Here is a 22,401-nt window from a genome sequence, read left to right on the forward strand (position 1 = left end):
TGTCCATTGTGCGTGTTTCTTAGCGCAAACAAGCCTCTTATTATTATTGGTGTCCTTTAGTAGTGGTTTCTTTGCAGAAATTCGACCATGAAGGCCTGATTCACGCAGGCTCCTCTCAACAGTTGATGTTGAGATGTGTCTGTTACTTGAACTCTGAAGCATTTATTTGGGCTGCTATTTCAGAGGTGCAGTTAACTCTAATTAACTTATTCTATGCAGCAGAGAGAACTCTGGGTCTTCCTTTCCTGTGGCGGTCCTTATGAGAGCCAGTTTCATCTTAGTGCTTGATGGTTTTTGTGACTCCACTTGAAGAAACTTTCAATGTTCTTGAAATTTTCCGGATTGACTGACCTTCATGTCTTAAAGTAATGATAGCATGTTGTTTCTCTTTGCTTATTTGAGCTGTTTTTGCCATAATATGGACTTTTACACAATAGGGCTATGTTCTGTATACCACCCCTATCTTGTCACAACACAACTGATTGGCTCAAATGCATTAAGAAATTCCACAAATTAACTTTTAACAAGGCACACCTGTTAATTGAAATGCATTCCTGGTGACTACCTCATGAAGCTGGTTGAGAGAATGTCAAGAGTGTGCAAAGCTGTCATCAAGGCAAAGGGTGGCTACTTTGAAGAATCTCAAATATCAAATTTATTTTGCTTACTACATGATTCCATTTGTGTTATTTCATAGTTTTCATGTCTTCACTATTATTCTACAATGTCAAATATAGTAAAAATAAAGAAAAACCCTGGATTTAGTAGATGTGTCCAAACTTTTGACTGGTACTGTGGGTGGATATATTAAAACAATTATTGGTCCTTTTCCCACAGAAAAGAAAGACATGGATTTATATCATGCTAAAAGCGTAACCAGTGGTTGACTTGGATTGAAATTGGTGTTTATATTTAGTTGCAGGAACTCCACAATACTTTTGAGGTAATATTCTATAAGAGGTGCAGGAACTCAAGCTGTAGAAATTGCTCAAGTCAAGCACTGAGTGTAACATTTGACCTTTTTTTTAACAACATCCACAATCCTCTCCATTCTGATCCATATCATCATACATTATAATCTACAACATGACATTATGTGGCAATATTCTTCAGCTTCCATGCACCATGAACTGTAGATACCTTTTGTGAACCACAATGTTGCATGCTGTGACCAAGTGCTGTCCCCTTACTATGTAGACCTATACATTTCATGCATTGCTTGGTCATGGATGATAATTGTATCAGATAAAAAGACGGCGTGTGGCAAGGTAACTTATAGGTAATAAATTGGTAATTATTGTAATGACCCGGCTGGGTCATAAAGGGAAAAGAGACGGACTCTAGGTGTGCAGGTCAGAACACAGGTTTATTCATAAACTGGGCTATTGTTCCGGCCACAACCCACGCCGCTAAATGCCGAACGTACACAATGTTACCCTGTCGGGTCAAGAGTCACTCTCATAGGAACAGATCAAGGCACGAACAGAAGAGAGCGAACAATGAGACAGTAATCCCTATTTATGCATTTCCAAATCCCGCGGTATTACCCATCATACCCCCCCAACCTTTCCATCTGTCCTGACATATTCAACCCCTGCTAGTAGCCATGAGAACCATAACACACCCACAAACACAGAACACAATACCGGGTCGTTACATAGCCCCCCCCTTTCTAAACCCTAGCCCCTAGGGTTACACAACAAAATCCTTAAAACGACCCGGAGGTCGCATCAGTCTCTTGGGCCTCCCCGTGACTCTCAGCGGTGGCCCCCCAGAACGCTCCTCTGCCCCAATGTCATTTCCAGCGCCCTCCGAAGAAGCAGCCCCCTCCCCAGGCTCAGGTTGTGCTAGAGTCTCTTCGTTAGACTGTTCCCGTGGGCTCACATCAGAGCCCTCACTCCCATTCCCTACCGTTTTCCTCCCTCTGTAGGGTGCCAATCGATCCCGGTGGACCACCACCTTCCTGCTCCGTGGGGGAACCTCCACCCGGTACGTCACCTCCCCCACTCTCTCTATCACCAGACACGGCCCCACCCATGCACTGTCCAGCTTTGGGCACCGCCCCTTCTTGCGCGTGGGGTTGTGAAGCCACACACATTCTCCCGCTCCAAAGTGCCTCTCCCTAGCGCGCGAGTCGTAGTGGCGCTTTTGGCGCACCCCTGCGTTTTCGAGTTGCTCTCTTGCGAAGGTGTGAGCCGCTTCTAACCGGTTCTGCAGACGACACACATAGTTCGGGCCAGGCAAAACCCCGTCGTCATTATCAGGAGGGTGGCCAAACGTCAGTTCGGCTGGGGTGCGCAACTCACGACCTAACATTAGTAGTGCTGGGGAGCACGCAGTCGATTCTTGAACAGCCAACCTACACGCCATAAGAATAAACGGTAAGTGGGTGTCCCAATCTCTCTGGTGTTTTGAGGTAACGATGGCCAGCTGCTGTGCTAATGTTCTGTTAAATCTTTCCACCAGCCCATCGCTCTGCGGGTGAAGCGGAGTAGTGCGCGTCTTCTCTGCGCCTAACCGTCTACACAACTCTGAGAACACCCGTGACTCGAAGTTTCTTCCCTGGTCGCTGTGAATAGACTGTGGCACCCCAAACCGACTGATTATTCCCCCCACCAACGCATCAGCTATTGTCCCCGCCTCCTGGTCTGGGAGAGCGTAAGCCTCCGGCCACTTGGTGAAGTAGTCCATGGCGGTTAGAATCCACCTGTTACCGCTGTCTGTGGTTGGAAACGGCCCTACTATGTCTACCCCCAGTCTCTCCATGGGCTCCCCTACTGGGAATTGTTGTAGGAGGGCGTGTGACTGACCTGGAGGTCCTTTTTTAGCGGCACACTCGTCGCACTGCCTACAAAAGTCCTCCACATCCCTCCTGTGCCTTGCCCAATAGAAGCCTTTACGCATGCGCTTTAACGTTTTGGAGACCCCAAAATGCCCTGCGCCTACTCCCCCATGAAGCTGCTGTAACACGCTTCCCTGCAGCCTTTTGGGCACCACTACCTGCCACGTAATTTCTCCAGTCGCTGGCTTTTTCCACCCCCTCTGGAGCACTCCCTCAGCCACTCTAAGGACTGTGAATTTAGCCCACAGTCCTTTGGTGACTGGTGATAGAGGGGCTACTTCCCCCCACGGCGGTCGTCTTCTCTCTTCCACCCACCGCAGCACAGGACGCAGCTCTGCGTCCTCCTCCTGGCGACGCCTCCACTCCCCAACGTCCACAGCCTCAAGCTCCCGGCACTCTGCCACACTCAGCTGACTCACCGTGGCGGTGACTCCCTCCTCCCTGCACAGTTCTCTCTCTCGCTCCACCCGTTTGGCGCAGTACCCACAGCCATCCTCAGCACACGGGCGGCGGGACAAGGCGTCCGCATTGCTGTGGCGAAGGCCGGCTCTGTGCTCCACCTGGAAGTCGTAGGGTTGTAGCTCCTCCAGCCAGCGGGCAATCTGACCCTCTGGCTCCTTGAAGGAGAGAAGCCACTGCAGGGCGGAGTGATCCGTCCGGACCACAAACGGCAGGCCCCCCAGGTAGTACTTGAAATGGCGTACTGCTGCCACGACAGCCAAAAGCTCTCTCCTTGTCACGCAGTAGCGTTTTTCAGCCTTATCAAAAGTCCTGCTGTAATAAGCTACTACGTGTTCCCCATCAGGACCCCGCTGAGCCAGCACAGCCCCTCATTGCTTGCGTCGGTGTCCAGGATGAACGGACGGTTCGGGTCTGGTGAGGCCAGGACAGGGGCCTCCATCAGGGCCCGTTTGAGGGCCTCAAACGCCCGCTGGTGCTCTTCGGTCCACTGAAAAACAGTGTCCTCCTTGAGTAGCTGGTTCAAAGGAGCCGCTACCCCCGCAAACCCCTTCACAAACCTACGATAGTAGGATGCCAGTCCCAGGAAGCTCTTAACCTCTTTTTTTCCCCCTGGAACTGGCCACCCCCTCACAGCCTCTACTTTGTCTGGCATCGTGCTGATGCCCTCACCACCCAGCTGATGCCCCAGGAACGCCACCTCCCTTTGCATGAAATGGCACTTTCCCGGATGTAATTTTAGCCCCGCCCCCGAGATTCTCTCCAACACTCGCCTAATTGCCCCCAGTGCCCCCTCAAACGATGTGCCGTGCACCAATATGTCGTCTAGGTACACAACACACTCGTCTCTCGGAACCCCCGCCAGCACTCTGTCCATGAGCCTCTCAAAGGTGGCAGGAGCATTACAGAGCCCGAAGCACAGCACCTTGAACTGCCAATGGCCCCTATCTGTGGAGAAGGCCGTTTTTTCACGTGCCCCTGGCGAGAGGGGCACCTGCCAGTAGCCACTGCGCAGATCAAGGGAGGAGAACCACGAGGACCCTCTCACGTGGTCTAGCGACTCATCAATCCTCGGTAGGGGATAAGAGTCTTTAGTGGTGACAGAATTTAGGCCCCTGTAGTCAACACAAAACCTAAGTTTACCCCCTTTCTTAGGCACCATGACGACCGGCGCGGACCATGGGCTATCTGATGGCTCAATGAAATCAGCCCGCAACATGTCAACAATAGCTGTGTCTGCTGCTTCCCTCCTGGCAAGGGGAATACGACGGGGCCGAATTTTAATGGGTCGGGCGTCCCCAGTGTCTATTTCGTGCTGAACTAGGTGTGTTTGTCCTACCTCATCTTCCCCCCAAGCGAAGCTATCTTTAAAGTCCAACAGCAGCTGCTTTAACTGTCTCTGTTGTCCCTCATCCAGACCCTGACAGTTCTTCAGCCACACAGCCTCGACGGCGTCGATAGCTTCCTCCTTCCCCCCGTCGGGCTGATGGGTTGAAGGGGCCAGTGTGTTTTGGGCTACTGGGCTGCCTGTGCCTGCACCATGATGGGGAGTGAAGGCCGTCGCCGCCGGAGACAGCTGCTGGGATGGCACAACGACCAAGGGAGCAGCCGGGATGACCGGTGGAGTTTCTGCAAGCTTGGAGGAAGACGGAGGAACAGCCCTGCCCCCTGCTGGCCCTCCCGAAGGCGACATTCCCACTGTGGGCCCCCCCGACAGCCTCAAAGTACCTGACGCTAAGTCCAACTGAGCCCCACAGTTTTTCAAAAAGTCCATTCCCAGTATACAGGGGTCCTGCACCGCTGCTACCCACACCGGACACCCCACAGTTCTCCCCCCCACAGTCACAGATAGCTGACACTTCCCTAACATGGGGGCTAGCTCCCCCGTGACAGTCCGTAGCTGGACATGGGTCGGCTCCACCCGCACCCCAACAGGTAGTATGTCTGGTCTCACCAGGGTTACTGTAGAGCCCGTGTCGACCAGGGCCAAACATTCCACCCCCTCTACCTTGACGACGACATTGCAGAAGTCCCCAACGGTGGTACGTCCCACCACAACTACCGGACTAGGAAACACGGCGGCAGCTACACCCTGGGGGAGCAGGACCCCACCCTCTTGTCTGCGCTGCTGGGTACCTCCTTTGCTTACAGTGGGTTCGGGGGCGGGGGGGTGGGCCCGCGCTGCCCCCTGCGCGAGAACCCGTTGTCGTTTCCCTGGTGACGGGGGAATCTGCCACACTCCCGCTGAATGTGGCCAGGTTGGCCACAACCCCAGCAGACAATAGGAGTTGAGCTGACACTGCGACGTTGCCTGGAGCCCCTCTCCATGACAAGCGAAGCAGTCTTGACCAGCCCGCCCAACTCGTCAACCCACTCTGGCTTTGTGACCCCTGGCACCCCAGCCACCGCTGCTCTCACCTCTGGTTGACTGGTGACTTCCACTCTCACTCCCTCACCCCAGATCAGCTCCCTCTTCCTGGCTATCTCCACTGCAGCCTGCAGAGATGGTGGGTCCGCCATCTGAACATGCTTACCCAGTTCGGTGGAAGAGAGCGCTCTAATAAAACTGTCCCGTGCCAGCTCGTCTTGCACCCCAATCGGCATAGTTGCATAAGCCCGCCTGGTCAGGCTCAGAATACCACTTGCCAACGCCTTTAATGATTCCCCCTGAAGTCTCTTTTTGTTACACAGTTCAATACGCAGCATGTTGGGCTGCGCGTCGCTGCCGAAACGGCCCCCCAATGCCTCCACTAGCGCACCGTAGTCGCCCCTATCGCCCGGGGCTAGCGTTAGCAGGCATTCCGACGCCTCCTCCGCCAGGCTCAGGGCAAGCTGTAACGCTTTCGTCTCGTCAGACCACCTCCCGGCTCTAGCCAACAACTCGAATTGAGTGAAAAAAACTTCCCATTTACCTTGTCCATTGAACTTTGGTAGTTTAGCCGCTACCGTGGCTAATGGCAATAGGTCGCCGCCATCTCTGTTTACCTTAGCAGGCCCAGCCATTTCCGCACCCGGTGACGTCGATATCCCCGTCGCCGTGACGTCAGCTCTCGAGCGATGCGAAGGAAAACCCGCCAGTTCTGCCATCTTGCTGACTGACAATTTAACTCCCGCCATGTGGCTCTCCAGCTTCCCTACGGCAGTCGCCGCCTGACCCTCCCGACCGGGTACCCCCGAGCCCACAACGGACACCTTGTCCGACTCTTCCTTAATTTTCCGCCTCGCCCCAAGCGACATGACCGTAGATGCGAGTCACGCTAAAGCCAACCCGGCCTATACTGAACAGCTAACTCGCCTAGTCACGATCCCGTAGTTCGAAAGCACTTCTGACACCAATGTAATGACCCGGCTGGGTCATAAAGGGAAAAGAGACGGACTCTAGGTGTGCAGGTCAGAACACAGGTTTATTCATAAACTGGGCTATTGTTCCGGCCACAACCCACGCCGCTAAATGCCGAACGTACACAATGTTACCCTGTCGGGTCAAGAGTCACTCTCATAGGAACAGATCAAGGCACGAACAGAAGAGAGCGAACAATGAGACAGTAATCCCTATTTATGCATTTCCAAATCCCGCGGTATTACCCATCATACCCCCCCAACCTTTCCATCTGTCCTGACATATTCAACCCCTGCTAGTAGCCATGAGAACCATAACACACCCACAAACACAGAACACAATACCGGGTCGTTACATAATGAATGATTTGTAATTAATAGATATGAACATGATTCAAAAAGTTGTAATAAAAGCTGCTCTTCGGTGAGGGCCAATACTGTGAATTGAGTCATGTGGTCAAGTCATGTGGTGAGATTTGCTACACATTCTCCTGTAAGTATGTAGGAAACAAATAATGTGGCATGTTGAATTACATATCTATTTTCCATCTGGTTGTAAAGAAAAATGTGTATTGTGTGACATTCAGGTGTACAAACAATTGTTACAAATACATGTACCCAGCAGTTTAGACAGGCAATGTAGGCATTCTTAAAATTGGAGACAGACTGGAAAATCAAATTATTTACTTAATGGATAATCTCTTGTGTACAGACTATGTAAACCTAAATTACCAATTTACTCAAGATTTCTTCATTGATAAAGAATAGATCTCATCTGAGGATGGATCTCTCATGGATCTCTCAATAAAAAAATAGGTGTGATAGTTTAGTGTAGTAAAAATGCATTCATTATTGTATACTCTGGAAGTTGAGCACCACTAGATTGGTTGGTTTTGACAAAACAGATCAAGTGAGACTGGAAAACATTCCTCAACACAGTTCTATTATATATGGCTACGTTTAGACAGGCAGCCCAATTCAGTTTTTTTCCCCCACAAATTATTAGTTTGACAATCGGATCAGCTCTAAAAAACATCATGTGAAAAGATCTGCTGTGATTGATCAAAAGACCAATTAGTGGAACACAGGTCAGGATTAGGTTCAGAATTGGGCTGTCTAAATCCTGCCAATGACATGTCAGTAATGCTCTGTGTGATAATTGTCTTTTATGAAAAGCATTTGACATTTAGTCCCCATGTGTTACATAGCCTGTGTAGTGTAGCCTAAATCTTTGTCACAATGTTAATCACAATGTTAAGCCATTCAAAACCATATCTTGATCTCTCTCATTATTGCCACAATTTTGATAACTATTCAATCATACCAGACAATTAAAACAAGAGCATACGTTGCACTGAGTTAAGTTATTGGATTTAGTAAATAATGCCTTATCACCGAGGTAAAGACAGTTTCAGATTGGATATTCGACGGATATTCGCCTGTAGTTTTCCTTATGTCCACCAACAGCAGTTAGGGACCGTCAACATAGTGACAAATCAAATTGTTCAAATTTCAATAGCTCTTTAACCATTACTCCTAACACTTTCGAAACTGGTTGTAGCTAACCCGATGGCATAGACACACATTGCACACCCTTTAGTTTGTCCAATTTAATTTCACATGGTTTTACATACATGGGCCCCGTGTGGTTCAGTTGGTAGAGCATGGCGCTTGCAACGCCAGGGTTGTGGGTTCGATTCCCACGGGGGGCCAGTACAAAAAAAGTATGAATGTATGTACTTGTAAGTCGCTCTGGATAAGAGCGTCTGCTAAATGACTTAAATGTAAATGTAAATTATTTAGAATTTCAATAGCTCCTTGGTCATGTGACCTAGTGACTTCAAACAAGGTTCAGAATGTCCACTGACTACCCTTCTATATTGCACACCCTTTAGATTGTCCATTTTCATCTCACATGGTTTTACTTGAATTTTTCAAAATTTAGAATTTCAATAGCTCCTTGGTCATGTGACCTGGTGACTTCAAACAAGTTTCAGAATGTCCTATCAGTGGGCCTACACATTGCACATCCTTTAGTTTGTCAATTTTCATCTCACACGTTTTACATACATTTTTCAAAATGTAGAATTTCAATAGCTCCTTGGTCATGTGACCTAGTGACTTCAAACAAGGATCAGAATGTTCACTGGCTACCCTTCTATATTGCACACCCTTTAGTTTATCCATTTTCATCTCACATGATTTTACATGAATTTTTCAAAATGTAGAATTTCAATAGTTCCTTGGTCATGTGACCTAGTGACCTCAAACAAGGTTCAGAATGTCCACTGACTATGCCTTCATTTCGCAAACTCTGTTGTTTGTCTACTTTCATCTCATGCTATTAGACTTAAATCTGTAAGCTTTGCAGGCCTTCATTTTACATGGGTGTTCAAAAAAATTTTTTTAAGTCAACAAATTTTCCATCCTCGCAATAACTATCTTTCACATGGACACTGATAAGATCCACAAATGGCTGTATGTGGTATGGATGAAGGACAAGAGAGGTGTTCAAACAGAGGTGCTTAAAGGAAGGCGCACAGGTAGGCCTCATGAAAAACAATGTTTCATATGCTCTTTTTAATCACAGTAATAGGCAGTGATTTGTCAGTCAGTGTGAGCTTGATAACGTGAAAGAATCCTTTTCATAGCATCATTTTCATATACTGTACATTAAGACAAATCCTTCTACGTTGAGTATTGGAACGCAGTTTACATAACCTGATAAACTTGATATTTGAGTGCATTCAAAACAAGCCACCTGCAGACAACTTACAAAATGCAATAGTGCATTTGAGGGTTCGTTTTTCTGATGAAAATAGTTATTTGATGCATGGCCTACTATTTCTAACTGGGAAAATAAATTCCTACTTCTTTTGTGAGCAAAATCCTTTTTCCAAAATTGATTTAGGTACATTTTTGTGAAGAGGTATGAGGGTTGTGATATGGGTCATTTAATAGTAAAATCATATAAGGGATCAAACATTTCTATATTGCTTCCCCAGTATCTGCATGAACCATCAGGCCCAGTGTTTTTGGTTGACCCTGCTGGACAGAAAGAGAAGGAGGAATCGGAACATGCTGCATTCAAATTCAGGTCGTAGTTATTCCATTGTACTGGATCTAATATTAGCATTTTACATACATTTATAAGTGTAATAATGTTTTATGACATACTGTGAAAAACTCTTGGCTGCTGGCTCTGTCACTTTCAGACATGCGCAGAGCAGACTGAAAGGGGAAGGGTAGCTCTTGACTTGAACCACAGGGGTTCTCTGTAAAGAGAAAGTAATCCAAAAGGCACAGACACACCCCTTGACTTTCAATTGGCACCATTGACCTGTATGTATTCTCTCCTGATTGGCTCTGTGGTGCACAGTCTGGCAGTCTGACTAAAGTGCCAGAGGTATGAGGAGAGACACCCTCCTTTGTATTTATGGGAACAAATACTTCCTAACACTTTGGATCCTATTCTTGGACAGTTAGAGGACACAATTCATCAATGCAAAAAAAAATGTATTACTAATTACTGTCCATGAGTAACCTCAACCTTGTGGGTCTGTGGGTGTTTGGGCCAACAAAGTGCCAACTCAATTCTACCACTGAGATAGCCTGCAGAGTTATGTCATGCTATCCAGGTCTGTGCCCAAACAGTTTGAGCTTCTACTTTTAAAAATCCACCTTTACAAAAATAAGTCTCTCAATGTTGCCTCTTGTTACAGACACCCCTCAGCCCCCAGCTGCTCGCTGGACACCATATGTGAATTAATTTCCCCCCATTTATCTTCAGAGTTTGCGCTGTTAGGTGACCTAAACTGGGATATGCTTAACACCCCGGCCGTCCAACAATCTAAGCTAGATGCCTTCAATCTCACCCAAATTATCATGGAACCTACCAGGTACAACCCCAAACTCAGGCACCCTCATAAATATCATCCTGACCAACCTGTCCTCTAAATACACCTCTGCTGTCTTCAACTAGGATCTCAGCGATCACTGCCTCATTGCCTGTGTCCGTAATGGGTCCGCGGTCAAACGACCACCCTTCATCACAGTCAAACGCTCCCTAAAACACTTCAGCGAGCAGGCCTTTCTAATCGACCTGGCCTGGGTATCCTGGAAAGATATTGACCTCATTCCGTCAGTTGAGGATGACTGGTTATTCTTTAAAAGTGCTTTCCTCACCATCTTAAATAAGCATGCCCCATTCAAAAAATGTAGAACCAGGAACAGATATAGCCCTTGGTTCACTCCAGAACTGACTGCCCTTGACCAGCACAAAAACATCCTGTGGCGTACTGCATTAGCATCGAAAATCCTCCGCGATATGCAACTTTTCAGGGAGTTAGGAACTAAAATACACAGGCAGTTAGGAAAGCAAAGGATAACTTTGACAAACAGAAATTTGCATCCTGTAGCACAAACTCCAAAAAGTTCTGAGACACTGTAAAGTCCATGGAGAATAAGAGCACCTCCTCCCAGATGCCCACTGCACTGAGGCTAGGAAACACTGTCACCACCGATAAATCTACGGTTATCGAGAATTTCAATAAGCATTTTTCTACAGCTGGCTTTGCTTTCCACCTGGCTACCCTTATCCCGGTCAACAGCTCTGCACCCCCCACAGCAACTTGCCCAAGCCTCCCCCACTTCTCCTTCACCCAAATCCAGATAGCTGATCTTCTGAAAGAGCTGCAAAATCTGGACCCCTACAAATCAGCTGGGCTAGACAATCTGGACCCTCTCTTTCTAAAATTATACGCCGCAGTTGTTGCAACCCCTATTACTAACCTGTTCAACCTCTCTTTCGTATCGTCTGAGATCCCCAAAGATTGGAAAGCTGCCGCGGTCATCCCCCTCTTCAAGGGGGGGGGACACTCTAGACCCAAACTGTTACAGACCTATATTCATCCTACCCTGCCTTTCTAAGGTCTTCGAAAGCCAAGTTAACAAACAGATCACCAACCATTTTGAATCCCACGTACCTTCTCCGCTATGCAATCTGGTTTCCGAGCTGGTCATGGGTGCACCTCAGCCACGCTCAAGGTCCTAAACGATATCATAATCGCCATCGACAAAGACAATACTGTGCAGCTGTATACATCGACCTGGCCAAGGCTTTCGACTCTGTCAATCACCGCATTCTTATCGGCAGACTCAACAGCCTTGGTTTCTCAAATGACTGCCTCGCCTGGTTCACCAACTACTTCTCAGACAGAGTTCATGTGTCAAATGGGAGGGCCTGTTGTCCAGACTTCTGCCAGTCTCTATGGGGGTGCCACAGGGTTCAATTCTCGGGCCGACTCTGTTCTCTGTGAAAATCAATGATGTCGCTCTTGCGGCTGGTGATTCTCTGATCCACCTCTATGCAGACGACACCATTCTGTATACATCTGGCCCTTCTTTGGACACTGTGTTAACTAACCTCCAGACAAGCTTCAATGCCATACAACTCTCCTTCCGTGGCCTCCAACTGCTCTTAAATGCAAGTAAAACTACATGCATGCTCTTCAACCGATCGCTGCCCCCATCTGCCCACCCGCCTAGCATCACTACTCTGGACGGTTCTGACTTAGAATATGTGGACAACTACAAATACCTAGGTGTCTGGTTAGACTGTAAACTCTCCTTCCAGACTCATATTAAGCATCTCCAATCCAAAATTCAATCTAGAATCAGCTTCCTATTTCGCAACAAAGTATTCTCCACTCATGCTGCCAAACATACCCTCGTAAAACTGACTATCCTACCGATCCTTGACTTCGGCAATGTCATTTACAAAATAGCCTCCAACACTCTTCTTAGCAAATTGAATGCAGTCTATCACAGTGCCAGCCGTTTCGTCACCAAAGCCCCATATACTACCCACCACTGCGATCTGTATGCTCTCGTTGGCTGGCCCTCGCTTCATATACGTCACCAAACCCATTGGCTCCAGGTCATCTATAAGTCCTTGCTAGATAAAGCCCCGCCTTATCTCAGCTCACTGGTCACCATAGCAGCACCCACCCGTAGCACGCGCTCCAACAGATATATTTCACTGGTCACCCCCAAAGCCAATTCCTCCTTTGGCCGCCTTTCCTTCCAGTTCTCTACTGCCAGTGACTGGAGCGAATTGCAAAAATTACTGAAGCTGGAGACTCATATCTCCCTCACTATCTTTAAGCATCAGCTGTCAGAGCAGCTTACAGATCATTGCACCTGTACATAGCCCATCTGTAAGTAGCCCATCCAACTACCTCATCCCCATATTGTTATTTGTTCATATATTTATTTATTTTTGCTCCTATGCACACCAGTATCTCTACTTGCACATTCATCTTCTGCACATCTCACTCCAGTTTTTATTTGCGAAATTGTAATTATTTCACCAATACAGCCTATTTATTGCCTTACCTCCCTAATCTTACTTCATTTGCACACACTGTATATAGACTTTTCTATTGTGCTATTGACTGTACGTTTGTTTATTCCATGTGTAACGCTGTGCTGTTGTTTGTGTCACACTGTGTCACCGCATTCATCGGAAGAAGAAGAGGAATCATCAGACCAAAATGCAGCGGGGTACGTGTTCATCTTTATTCGCTTAACTGACTGAACACTGAATCCAAAATAACAAAAAGAATAGCCGAAACAGTTCTGCAAGGTGCAACCAACACTAAACAGAAAATAACCACCCACAACTAACAGTGGGAAAACAGGCTACCTAAATATGGTTCTCAATCAGAGACAACAATAGACAGCTGTCTCTGATTGAGAACCACACCAGGCCAAACACCTAGAAATACAAAACATAGAACAAAACATAGAATGCCCACCCACATCACACCCTGACCAAACAAAAAATAGAAACATACAAAGCAATGTTGGCGTGACACACCGCTTTCCTTTATCTTGGCCAGGTCGCAGTTGTAAATGAGAACTTGTTCTCAACTGGCTTACCTTGTTGAATAAAGGTGAAATAAAAAAATAAAAAAATACTGTATATGGGAATGTCTTATTTCCGTCCGACATGTAGTGTTGGTACATGGAATATTCCTCAACTGCATTAATATCATAAATTGCTATTGCAAATAGAAGTATTATGTTCAACAACTGACATTTTCAGATATTATTTTGACCGACACACTTTGGTGCTTACAATTCATTCTCTATTGTCATAGATTTGGTGGGCACTGTCATCTGTGATCTTTGTGATATGACTTTCTTTAAGCACGTACTGATGAAACTGTCACTTAATATTTTTTTCTTAAAGTCTACAAACATCTACATTTATTCACTCTGTGATAGGGTTGGATCCTATATGCTACTTTTATTATTGTCCTGTAAATAGTTCAGTGCCTATAATTTAGGCTGTGTGTAGAACGGGGCATAAAGGAAATTACCTCTACTAATAAATTACTACTAGATTATAGTGATAAGGAAAACAGCATACAAATTTGGCTTGTGTATTCATTTGCCTATAACTAATCAGAATATCATTATGTTTACAAAAAAAAGAGAATACTTCAAAATGAGAAGATCCTGTCATGGAAAAGACGACTGGGTGGACATAAAGTGGAAAGGAGGGGAAATAACTCACACCATTCAGCAGGACACCTTCAGCTGTGGGGTCCTCGTAATGCAGGTTTGATAGTTATATTTTCAATAATTAATGCTTAGCTGTTATGTGACAATTATGTCAAAAACTCTATTTTATTTTTTGGTGTAGATGGCCAAGGAAGTTGCACAGAACTTCCCCAACATCCCCTCCCAAATTGATATGGAACCTTCAAAAAACACATGGAGCAACTGCGAAAAGAAATGGCTGAGAATATACTAAAAATGTCTGGTATGTAATGACATTTAATTAAAACTGAATGTAAATTCTTTATTTGTATGTAGTTGTGTGGGACAGCCATATGTTCAGTTCATGCCTATGATTTCAGAGTTCAACAAAGCCAACAACTGCTTCATGTGTGCCACTGATAAAGAACCTGGATGTGGCCCAAAGACTGACTGGGTTAGTAACTTTATTTAACATGTTTAGAATCTTTTGACAACAGTAACGGCATGTAAGACAATTTATGATATAACACGATGGATGGCTAATTAGTCATTTGTCATACAACATTGATATTTGATAGTATTATAACGTGTTACGCTTTGTATTTGATTTAGATTGAATGTTTTGCATGCCAACGGTGGTTCCATGTGCTGTGCCTAGGAATGAAGACAAAAGAGTTCAACAGAGTAAAGAACACAAACTGGAAGTGCAGTCTTTGTTGTTGAAAATGTATGCTATACCCCATCCACACTGAAGAGGCTCTGAAATGTACATCAACCAGGGATAAAGAGTAAGTTAATACAGAAATGTTTCATACTTATTTGAAGTTAAGTGTCTGACATGTTGGAAAATATTAAAGGTCTACAATTTGTTTAATTTGTCAATATTACATTTCTATTCATTGATTTACTGGCCACCATTACTGTGGTTACATGTTCAGTAAATGTATTGACCAGCAAACCCACTGCAGCCTACCTCACCAGCTCACTCTCCATCCCTGCTTTGGACAACTAATAGCATGACTCTCGTACTTTGCCCCTTTAAAAAAAAAATATATATATTTAATCATGAGCTATTTCTAAATGATTTGGCTGCTGCACCCTGGGAGCTGATTTATCTAGAGGACGATTTAAATCACGTTACAGAATGTTTTATTGATTTGCTCACTGAGGTAATGGACCATCATGCACCAGTAAGAAAGAGTACAGTTGGGGCTCATCCATCTCAATGGATTGATGATGAACTGGGTGAGGCTTTTTCTCAAAGAAACATGGCAAAAGTCTTAGCAGCCAAGTCAAAATTAGAAATGGATTAACAGAATTATAGAACATTACGTAATTATGCAGTTCAATTGAATCGAAAGAAAAAAGTTATTTTACAACAATGCTTTTATTAATTGTAAAAATGATTCTAAAAAGGTCTGGAACACAGTTAAGGGCTTACTTGGTACATCTATCTCATCATGCCCATCTAGTGTGGAGGTTGACGGGAGAATAATAACAAAACCAGTTGATATTGCCAAGATTTCAGTGCAGCATTTGATTTAGTAGATCATGAAATAATTTTGACAAAATGAATGCATTATGGTTTTAAGGAGGTAGCTTTGAATTGGGTACAGTCATATCTAACTGAAACAGTCCACCTATATCAATGGTTAATTTTCTTCCCCTCATGTGTTAAACTGTGGAATACCGCAGGGCAGCTGCCTTGGGCCACTTCTTTATTTGATATATACCAACGACCTTCCCTATGTCTTAGCTGAAACTCAAGCTACTATATTTGCAGATGATACTACAATTTATGCAGCAAGACAATCAGTTCAACAGGTACAGCAAGATTTACAAGGAGATTTGGAGAATATCAGGGAGTGGGTTTGCCAGAACAAACTTGTTTTAAACACCAAGAAAACCAAAGTTATGTTGGTCTGTTTCACGAGATAAAGGCCAAAACAGCATGGGATACAATTAAGTATGGGAGGAGTACAAATTGAGGAAGTGGCAGAAACCAAATTACTAGGAGTGCAGCTAGACAATTGCTTATCATGGTTGTCTCAAATAACTAATCAATGTAAAAAGAAATATTAAAACAGCATGCATAATCAGAAGGATAGCTAAATATTTACCAGGAAAAATTCCTTAAGCAAATAACACAAGCATTAATTGAAAGTCAGGTGAACTACTGTTCTGTGGTCTGGGGAAATGCATCATCAAGTGAAGTTAGGAGGCTGCAGAATTCACAGAACAAAGCAGCAAGGATTGTTAAGGTGGAGATATGGTTCTTCTGTTGCAGTCATGCACAATGATCTTGGTTGGTCATCAATGGACAAGATAATTGAAAAAAAACATGCTTATTTTATTTCATAATATACATAATTTAAAACGGCCAAGTTCTTTTCACAACAGTATTCAGTTGTTAAGAGACAGACATTTCGTAAATAGTAACAATAGATTGTCCAACATCTATGCGTTATCTAGACAGAAAAGAGAAATAGGCAAAATAACATTTCGATTTAGAGCAATAAAGAAATGGAATAAATTAACTTAGCAAACCAGAAACGTTTCAATACATAAATTTAAACATTATTTTAAAACGATTTAAATATACTACATAGAAATGTTGTGGGACTAGAGTAGATGAAGAATCAATATTTTTTACATTGAGTATTTATTGGGTCACTATGTCAGTATATTATGTATGTTTGTAATAGTGTGTTATATGTGAAAATGTGTTCGTATTATAAATTGTATTTGAATGTTTAAGGACTTTCGGAAGATTAGTCCAAAAGAGAATCAAATCAAATCAAATAGCATGACTCTCATACTTTGCCCTTTTCCTTTATGGTTGATATTAACGACGAAAGGAGATATTATCTGTCTCTCTCCTATTGCGTACCACTGTTAAATACTGTGGAAAAAACATGGAAAATAAGTACTTAGAACTACCAATTATTATAGATAAATATTAAAGAAAAGGGTAAACACAACACTGGACTGAACCCCGTAATTGTCAAACTAATAATAATGTACAACAATATAGAAGAGACATAACTAGAGGTTATGCAATATGGGTGTATATCCACTGCATGCTTCTTAGGTGTGTAATTGACATGACCAAGGAACTATTGCAAATGTGAAACTATGAAAAATGTACGTTACAGCGCGTGATTTTACAGTAAACAAACAAGAGTTTGCAATATAGAAGGGTAGTCAGCGGACATTAGGTCACATGACCAAGGAGCTATTGAAATTTGACATTTTGAAAAATTCATGTAAAACCATGTGAGATGAAAATTGACAAATTAAAGGGTGTGCAATGTGTAGGCCCACTGAGTGGACATTCTGAAACTTGTTGGAAGTCACCAGGTCACATGAACAAGGAGCTATTGAAATTCTAAATGTAGATTTTTTTGTTGTAAAACCATGTGAGATGAAAATGGACAAACTAAAGGGTGTGCAATATAGAAGGGTAGTCGTTGGACATTCTGAACCTTGTTTGAAGTCACTAGGTCAAATGACCAAGGAGCTATTGAAATTCTACATTTTTGAAAAATGTATGTAAAACCATGTGAGATGAAAATGGACAAACTAAAGGGTGTGTAATATGAAGGCCCACTCAATGGACATTCTGAACCTTGTTTGAAGTCACTAGGTCCCACGACCAATGAGCTATTGAAACTTTACGTTTGGAAAAATTCATGTAAAATCCTGTGAGATGAAAATGGACTAACTAAAGGGTGTGCAATATAGAAGGGTAGTCAGTGGACATTCTGAACCTTGTTTGAAGTCACTAGGTCACATGACCAATGACCTATTGAAATTTGAATGTAAAAAAGTTTGTACTTTGTTTACGCTCCCTAACTAATTCAACTAGGAATACAAAATGCTGCTCACATTTACACATGTTTATTAGCTTTGAGAAACGAATTAATATCCAAATCGTGAAAATAAGACCTATGCAAAGTTGTGCGCAATTTTTCCAACATCATGACACTTATTTGGAGTCTGTGGCTCAAGTGGCTATTGAGGTTTGAAAGCGCGAATATCCGTCGAATATCCAACTTGAAACTGTCTTTACCTCTGTTGTCTTATCTTATATTTTCATTTTCTTTAATAATGTAGCGATATCGCGGACATCGCTACAATAAGATACATCATTGATAAGAACACATTTTGGCCAGGACAGCCCACATCTAGGCATATAATAAAACATTTGCATATTAATTTTACAAACTAAAATCGCGAATTTGCTTGAACACCATAAAGTGGGCGGGATAAGAGGCGTGCACATTTTTCATGTTTATTTTTTGGCATCCATATCCGTTTCTCAATCTAATCGATTTGAAAAAATAATTTTAAACGGTTCTTTACAAAACTCTGCCAGCCTTTATAAGTAAAAGCTGTAGCTCTCCGCTCGCATTTCACCAAAATGCAGGCCAATGGTATCTCCAACGTAATTTTACCAGACGCGAAGGACCTAGGGAGAGCGCTGTGCATCATCACCGGGGCGTCCAAAGGATTTGGCCGAACCATAGCGAAAGAGATTTCCCTGTTGCTCAAACCGAGGTCGGTGCTTGTTTTGGCGGCTCGCTCCGATGAGAAATTGCGGGAACTCCAGGCAAATTTGGCTTCGTCGGATGCGGGCAGGGCAGGGTTGGTAATTCGTTGTGTTGTCGTAGACCTGGGAATGAAAGAAGGGGTGGAAAGTGTCATCAGGGCGGCGAAAGAGATTTCCTCCGAGGATATTGACCATCTCATACTGATAAACAATGCTGGTAAATTATTCATCCACCTGTTACTGCCTTCCTGCTTGCTTGACTTCCATACGTCTACTAAGTATGACAATTATCCAACAAAGTGTTCAGTTTACAGATTTTCAAATTAGGTCTCATGATGTATACATCTTTAGATACTCATTTATTTATTAATCAAATCTAATTGTATTTGATTGTGCTCATCAAATCTCCCAAAAATTACAATATAGTCGGTCTATACAGCCTAGTAGGCCTAGTCCACACACTGCAATTAAGTGATATAATTCAACCGTTGTATAATCTGACATCTTCCCATTCCCCTCCCCCTCCAGCCTCTCTGGGAGACGTGTCGCGCTACGCCCAGAGTTTCACCAACATGGCGGAGGTGGACTCCTACCTGTCACTCAACGTAAGCTCCGCCCTCAGCCTGACAGCCGGCCTGCTGCAGGTGTTCCCACGACGACAGGGGCTGCGGCGCTGTGTAGTCAACGTGAGCTCGCTGTGTGCTCTGCAGCCCCTCCCCTCCTGGGTGCTATACTGCACAGGCAAGGCAGCCCGAGACATGATGTTCCGTGTGCTGGCAGAGGAGGAGCCGGACCTCCGTGTACTCAACTATTCCCCAGGTAGCTTTAGGCTATAAACCCCTGATAAATAAAACAATGCACATCAGGTATACACTCCTGAACTGACCTTTATTCCAGTTATATATATTTTTTAAAGCATATGAAATTGACTTGGTCATCGTTCATTTGTCTGTCAAGAGCCATTCAACCTTCGCCTGGCTGACATGATCCATGTGACTTACAGCGCAGGGTGAGGCTGTGATGACACTGGTCTGGAAAGGAGGCTGTTAATGCAATATGCGCTCAGAAATTATGCGACATATTTGATTGGATCCCTGACATGTTTTTTTCCCCCTCTAGTTTTTTGGATTTGAAAATCCAACCATTTTAATGGAAGGGGCGGTGCCCTGGGGCTGTGTGTGGGTGTTTGAGTGAGAAAGACAGAGGATAGTCAACCAGTAAAAGCACAGCCCCCTTCATTTTCAATGCATTGTGCCGAGAACAATCAGCCATTTCAGACTCTGAAGTCAGGAGGACTTCGAGAGTTTGGCATTAGCCAGACTAATTCAACCTGGCATTTAAGATGAAATTAATCCTCAGGTAGTAAGACTACTGATTTTGAAATAGAGCACTGAATGGACTTATTATGGATGTCTTTGACCTATGAACCTAGCTATGTTAGTCAGGCCTGGGGTCAATTCAATTTCAGTTCAGCTGAAATTTACCCTTGAAACGGATCATCATGACTTTGCACATTCTCACGATATTGCAATTTTTGTCCTTTCTAACATGACCATCCAGTGACCAACCTAGATCCTGTCTCTGTGTTTCTCTAGGTCCCCTGAACACGGACATGCAGGTGGAGGCCAGGGACTGCACGGCAGACCCTGGCGTGAGGAAGTCCTTCTCAGTCATGCTCTCCCAGGGTCAGCTGCTCACCTGTGAAGACTCCTGTGCTAAGCTAATGAAGGTGCTGCTGGAGGATGACTACCCCTCCGGAGCACACCTTGATTTCTATGATCTGTAGGGAGAGAGGGGGGAACTAGAAGACGCAGTGGGGCTCAGACTGGAGATTAATATTTCTGGTGTAGGTACAATTTTATAGCCAGAACTGGTACTGGTTCAGATTAGTTAGTTCGCTTCAAAGATGGTTTTGAGTTAATAAGATCTGATTCTAAATCTGTTTGAGGTGGTAAGGTTTGAGTGAACCTTTTACCGAATCAGAAGGAAACATGGAGAAGGAAGGTTGAAGATGTTTCCGTCATCCAAAGCCATAGGCCTACTGTAGTTACTGAGTTTGGCAAACTATCCTGAGTCCATGTTAGGGCCTAACATTCCATCCCATGACAGTACTGTTCTAATTTGCCTTGAAACTTTTGGTACCAAAATAGCATATATTAAAGTACTTTATCTCAAACAAAGTTTACTGAACTCTAAACTGTGCATCTTCTGATCTGCCATTTCATAGTTGTTAGTGGTGCTGATATGCTCGTGTTTGTACGAATGGTCACAGCCTAACAAAACCAATGAAATCAAGTAAAGGCTGCAACTTATTGGTGATTTAACGTAGATTATTTCTTGTTCCTTATATGATCATACGTGTATACTTGAATGGTGCCTTCATGCATAACCTCTGCTTATATGTAGATCTGTTTTTGTAGTATAGATGTACCATTCAAAATCATTTATTTGAGACCAAATTTACTGCTGTTAAACAGCATAGGAGAAAATAATTGCTTTATCCTCCTGTCTGCACTTTTATTAATGCTTTTGCTTTTTAAGAGTTGTAGCGCTCTACTTGTGGCATTTCATGGAGATATTCCATATGTTTATCAGTGTTGTGGTGAAATCCTGCACAGAGCCTTCACCGTGTGCTACCACTAACTTCTTCATGATTGGTGGGTTCCCTGTGGGACGATTGAGCTAATGTAGACTAATGCGATTAGCATGAGGTTGTATGTAACAAGAACATTTCCCAGGACATAGACATATCTGATATTGGCAGAAAGCTTAAATTCTTGTTAATCTAACAGCACTGTCTAGTTTACAGTAGCTATTACAGTGAAAGAATACCATACTATTGTTTGAGGAGAGTGCAGTTTTGAACATGAAACGTTATTAATAAACAAATTAGGCACATTTTGGCAGTCTTAACCATTTCCCCCCCAAAATGGAATGGTTCATTGGATCAGTCTAAAACTTTGCACATACACAGCTGCCATCTAGTGGCCAAAATCTAAATTGCACCTGGGCTGGAATAATACATTATGGCCTTTCTCTTGCATTTCAAAGATGATGGTACAAAAAAGTGTTTTTTCTTTGTATTATCGTTTACCAGATCTAATGTATTATTCTCCTACATTCCTTTCATATTTCCACAAACTTCAACGTGTTTCCTTTCAAATGGTACCAAGAAAATACATATCCTTGCTTCAGGGCCTGAGCTACAGTCAGTTCGATTTGGGTTGTCATTTTAGGCGTAAATTGAAAAAAGGGGGCTGATCCTTAAGAGCGCACCAGCTATCAAGGAGGAGGAAGTAAATGTTTCTTCTGTGTGTGTGTGAGCTCTCGGTTGGAGCGACAGACAAACCAACAGTGTATTGGACAGACAGGCAGATGAGAGCAACTGCAAGCCGGAAGTTAACAGCCAAGACCATTCTGTCTGTCGCTGTGTCTCTCCAGTGGACTTTTTAGTGTTCAGTGTGGTTGGAAACTGTAAATGCGCTTTTGACATTTTTGTTAAATAGAGTGTGCATTTGAGTACTGTATATTGTTTATAATTGTTGTATTCTCATGTAACCGTATGGATTGATTTGTGTATTGGCTTAAAATAGTTTGGGGACATTTTAAAGGCCTTCTATGTATTGAACCACACACACACATCTAACCCACTCCCTTTTCA

The 22,401-nt window shown here is 43.9% G+C and overlaps 1 protein-coding gene and 1 long non-coding RNA gene across 2 annotated transcripts; one reads left to right on the top strand and one right to left on the bottom strand.

Annotated features, from left to right (window-relative positions):
- Positions 1-16,517: 16,517 nt before the first annotated feature.
- Positions 16,518-19,754, bottom strand: LOC129864105 (uncharacterized). The gene is made up of 2 exons (XR_008761057.1): positions 18,975-19,754; positions 16,518-18,863 (listed from the first exon to the last, which is right to left on the bottom strand). It is a non-coding gene; the product is annotated as an uncharacterized LOC129864105 (long non-coding RNA).
- LOC129864102 (sepiapterin reductase-like) lies at positions 18,612-22,350 on the top strand. The gene is made up of 3 exons (XM_055936702.1): positions 18,612-18,957; positions 19,269-19,559; positions 20,336-22,350. Exons 1-3 carry the CDS (start codon positions 18,612-18,614, stop codon positions 20,524-20,526), a joined length of 828 nt encoding a protein of 275 aa, XP_055792677.1. The 3' UTR covers positions 20,527-22,350.
- The last annotated feature ends 51 nt before the right edge of the window (positions 22,351-22,401 follow it).

The sequence above is a fragment of the Salvelinus fontinalis genome, chromosome 10 (assembly GCF_029448725.1).
Source record: "Salvelinus fontinalis isolate EN_2023a chromosome 10, ASM2944872v1, whole genome shotgun sequence".
Taxonomy (NCBI): Eukaryota; Metazoa; Chordata; class Actinopteri; order Salmoniformes; family Salmonidae; genus Salvelinus; species Salvelinus fontinalis.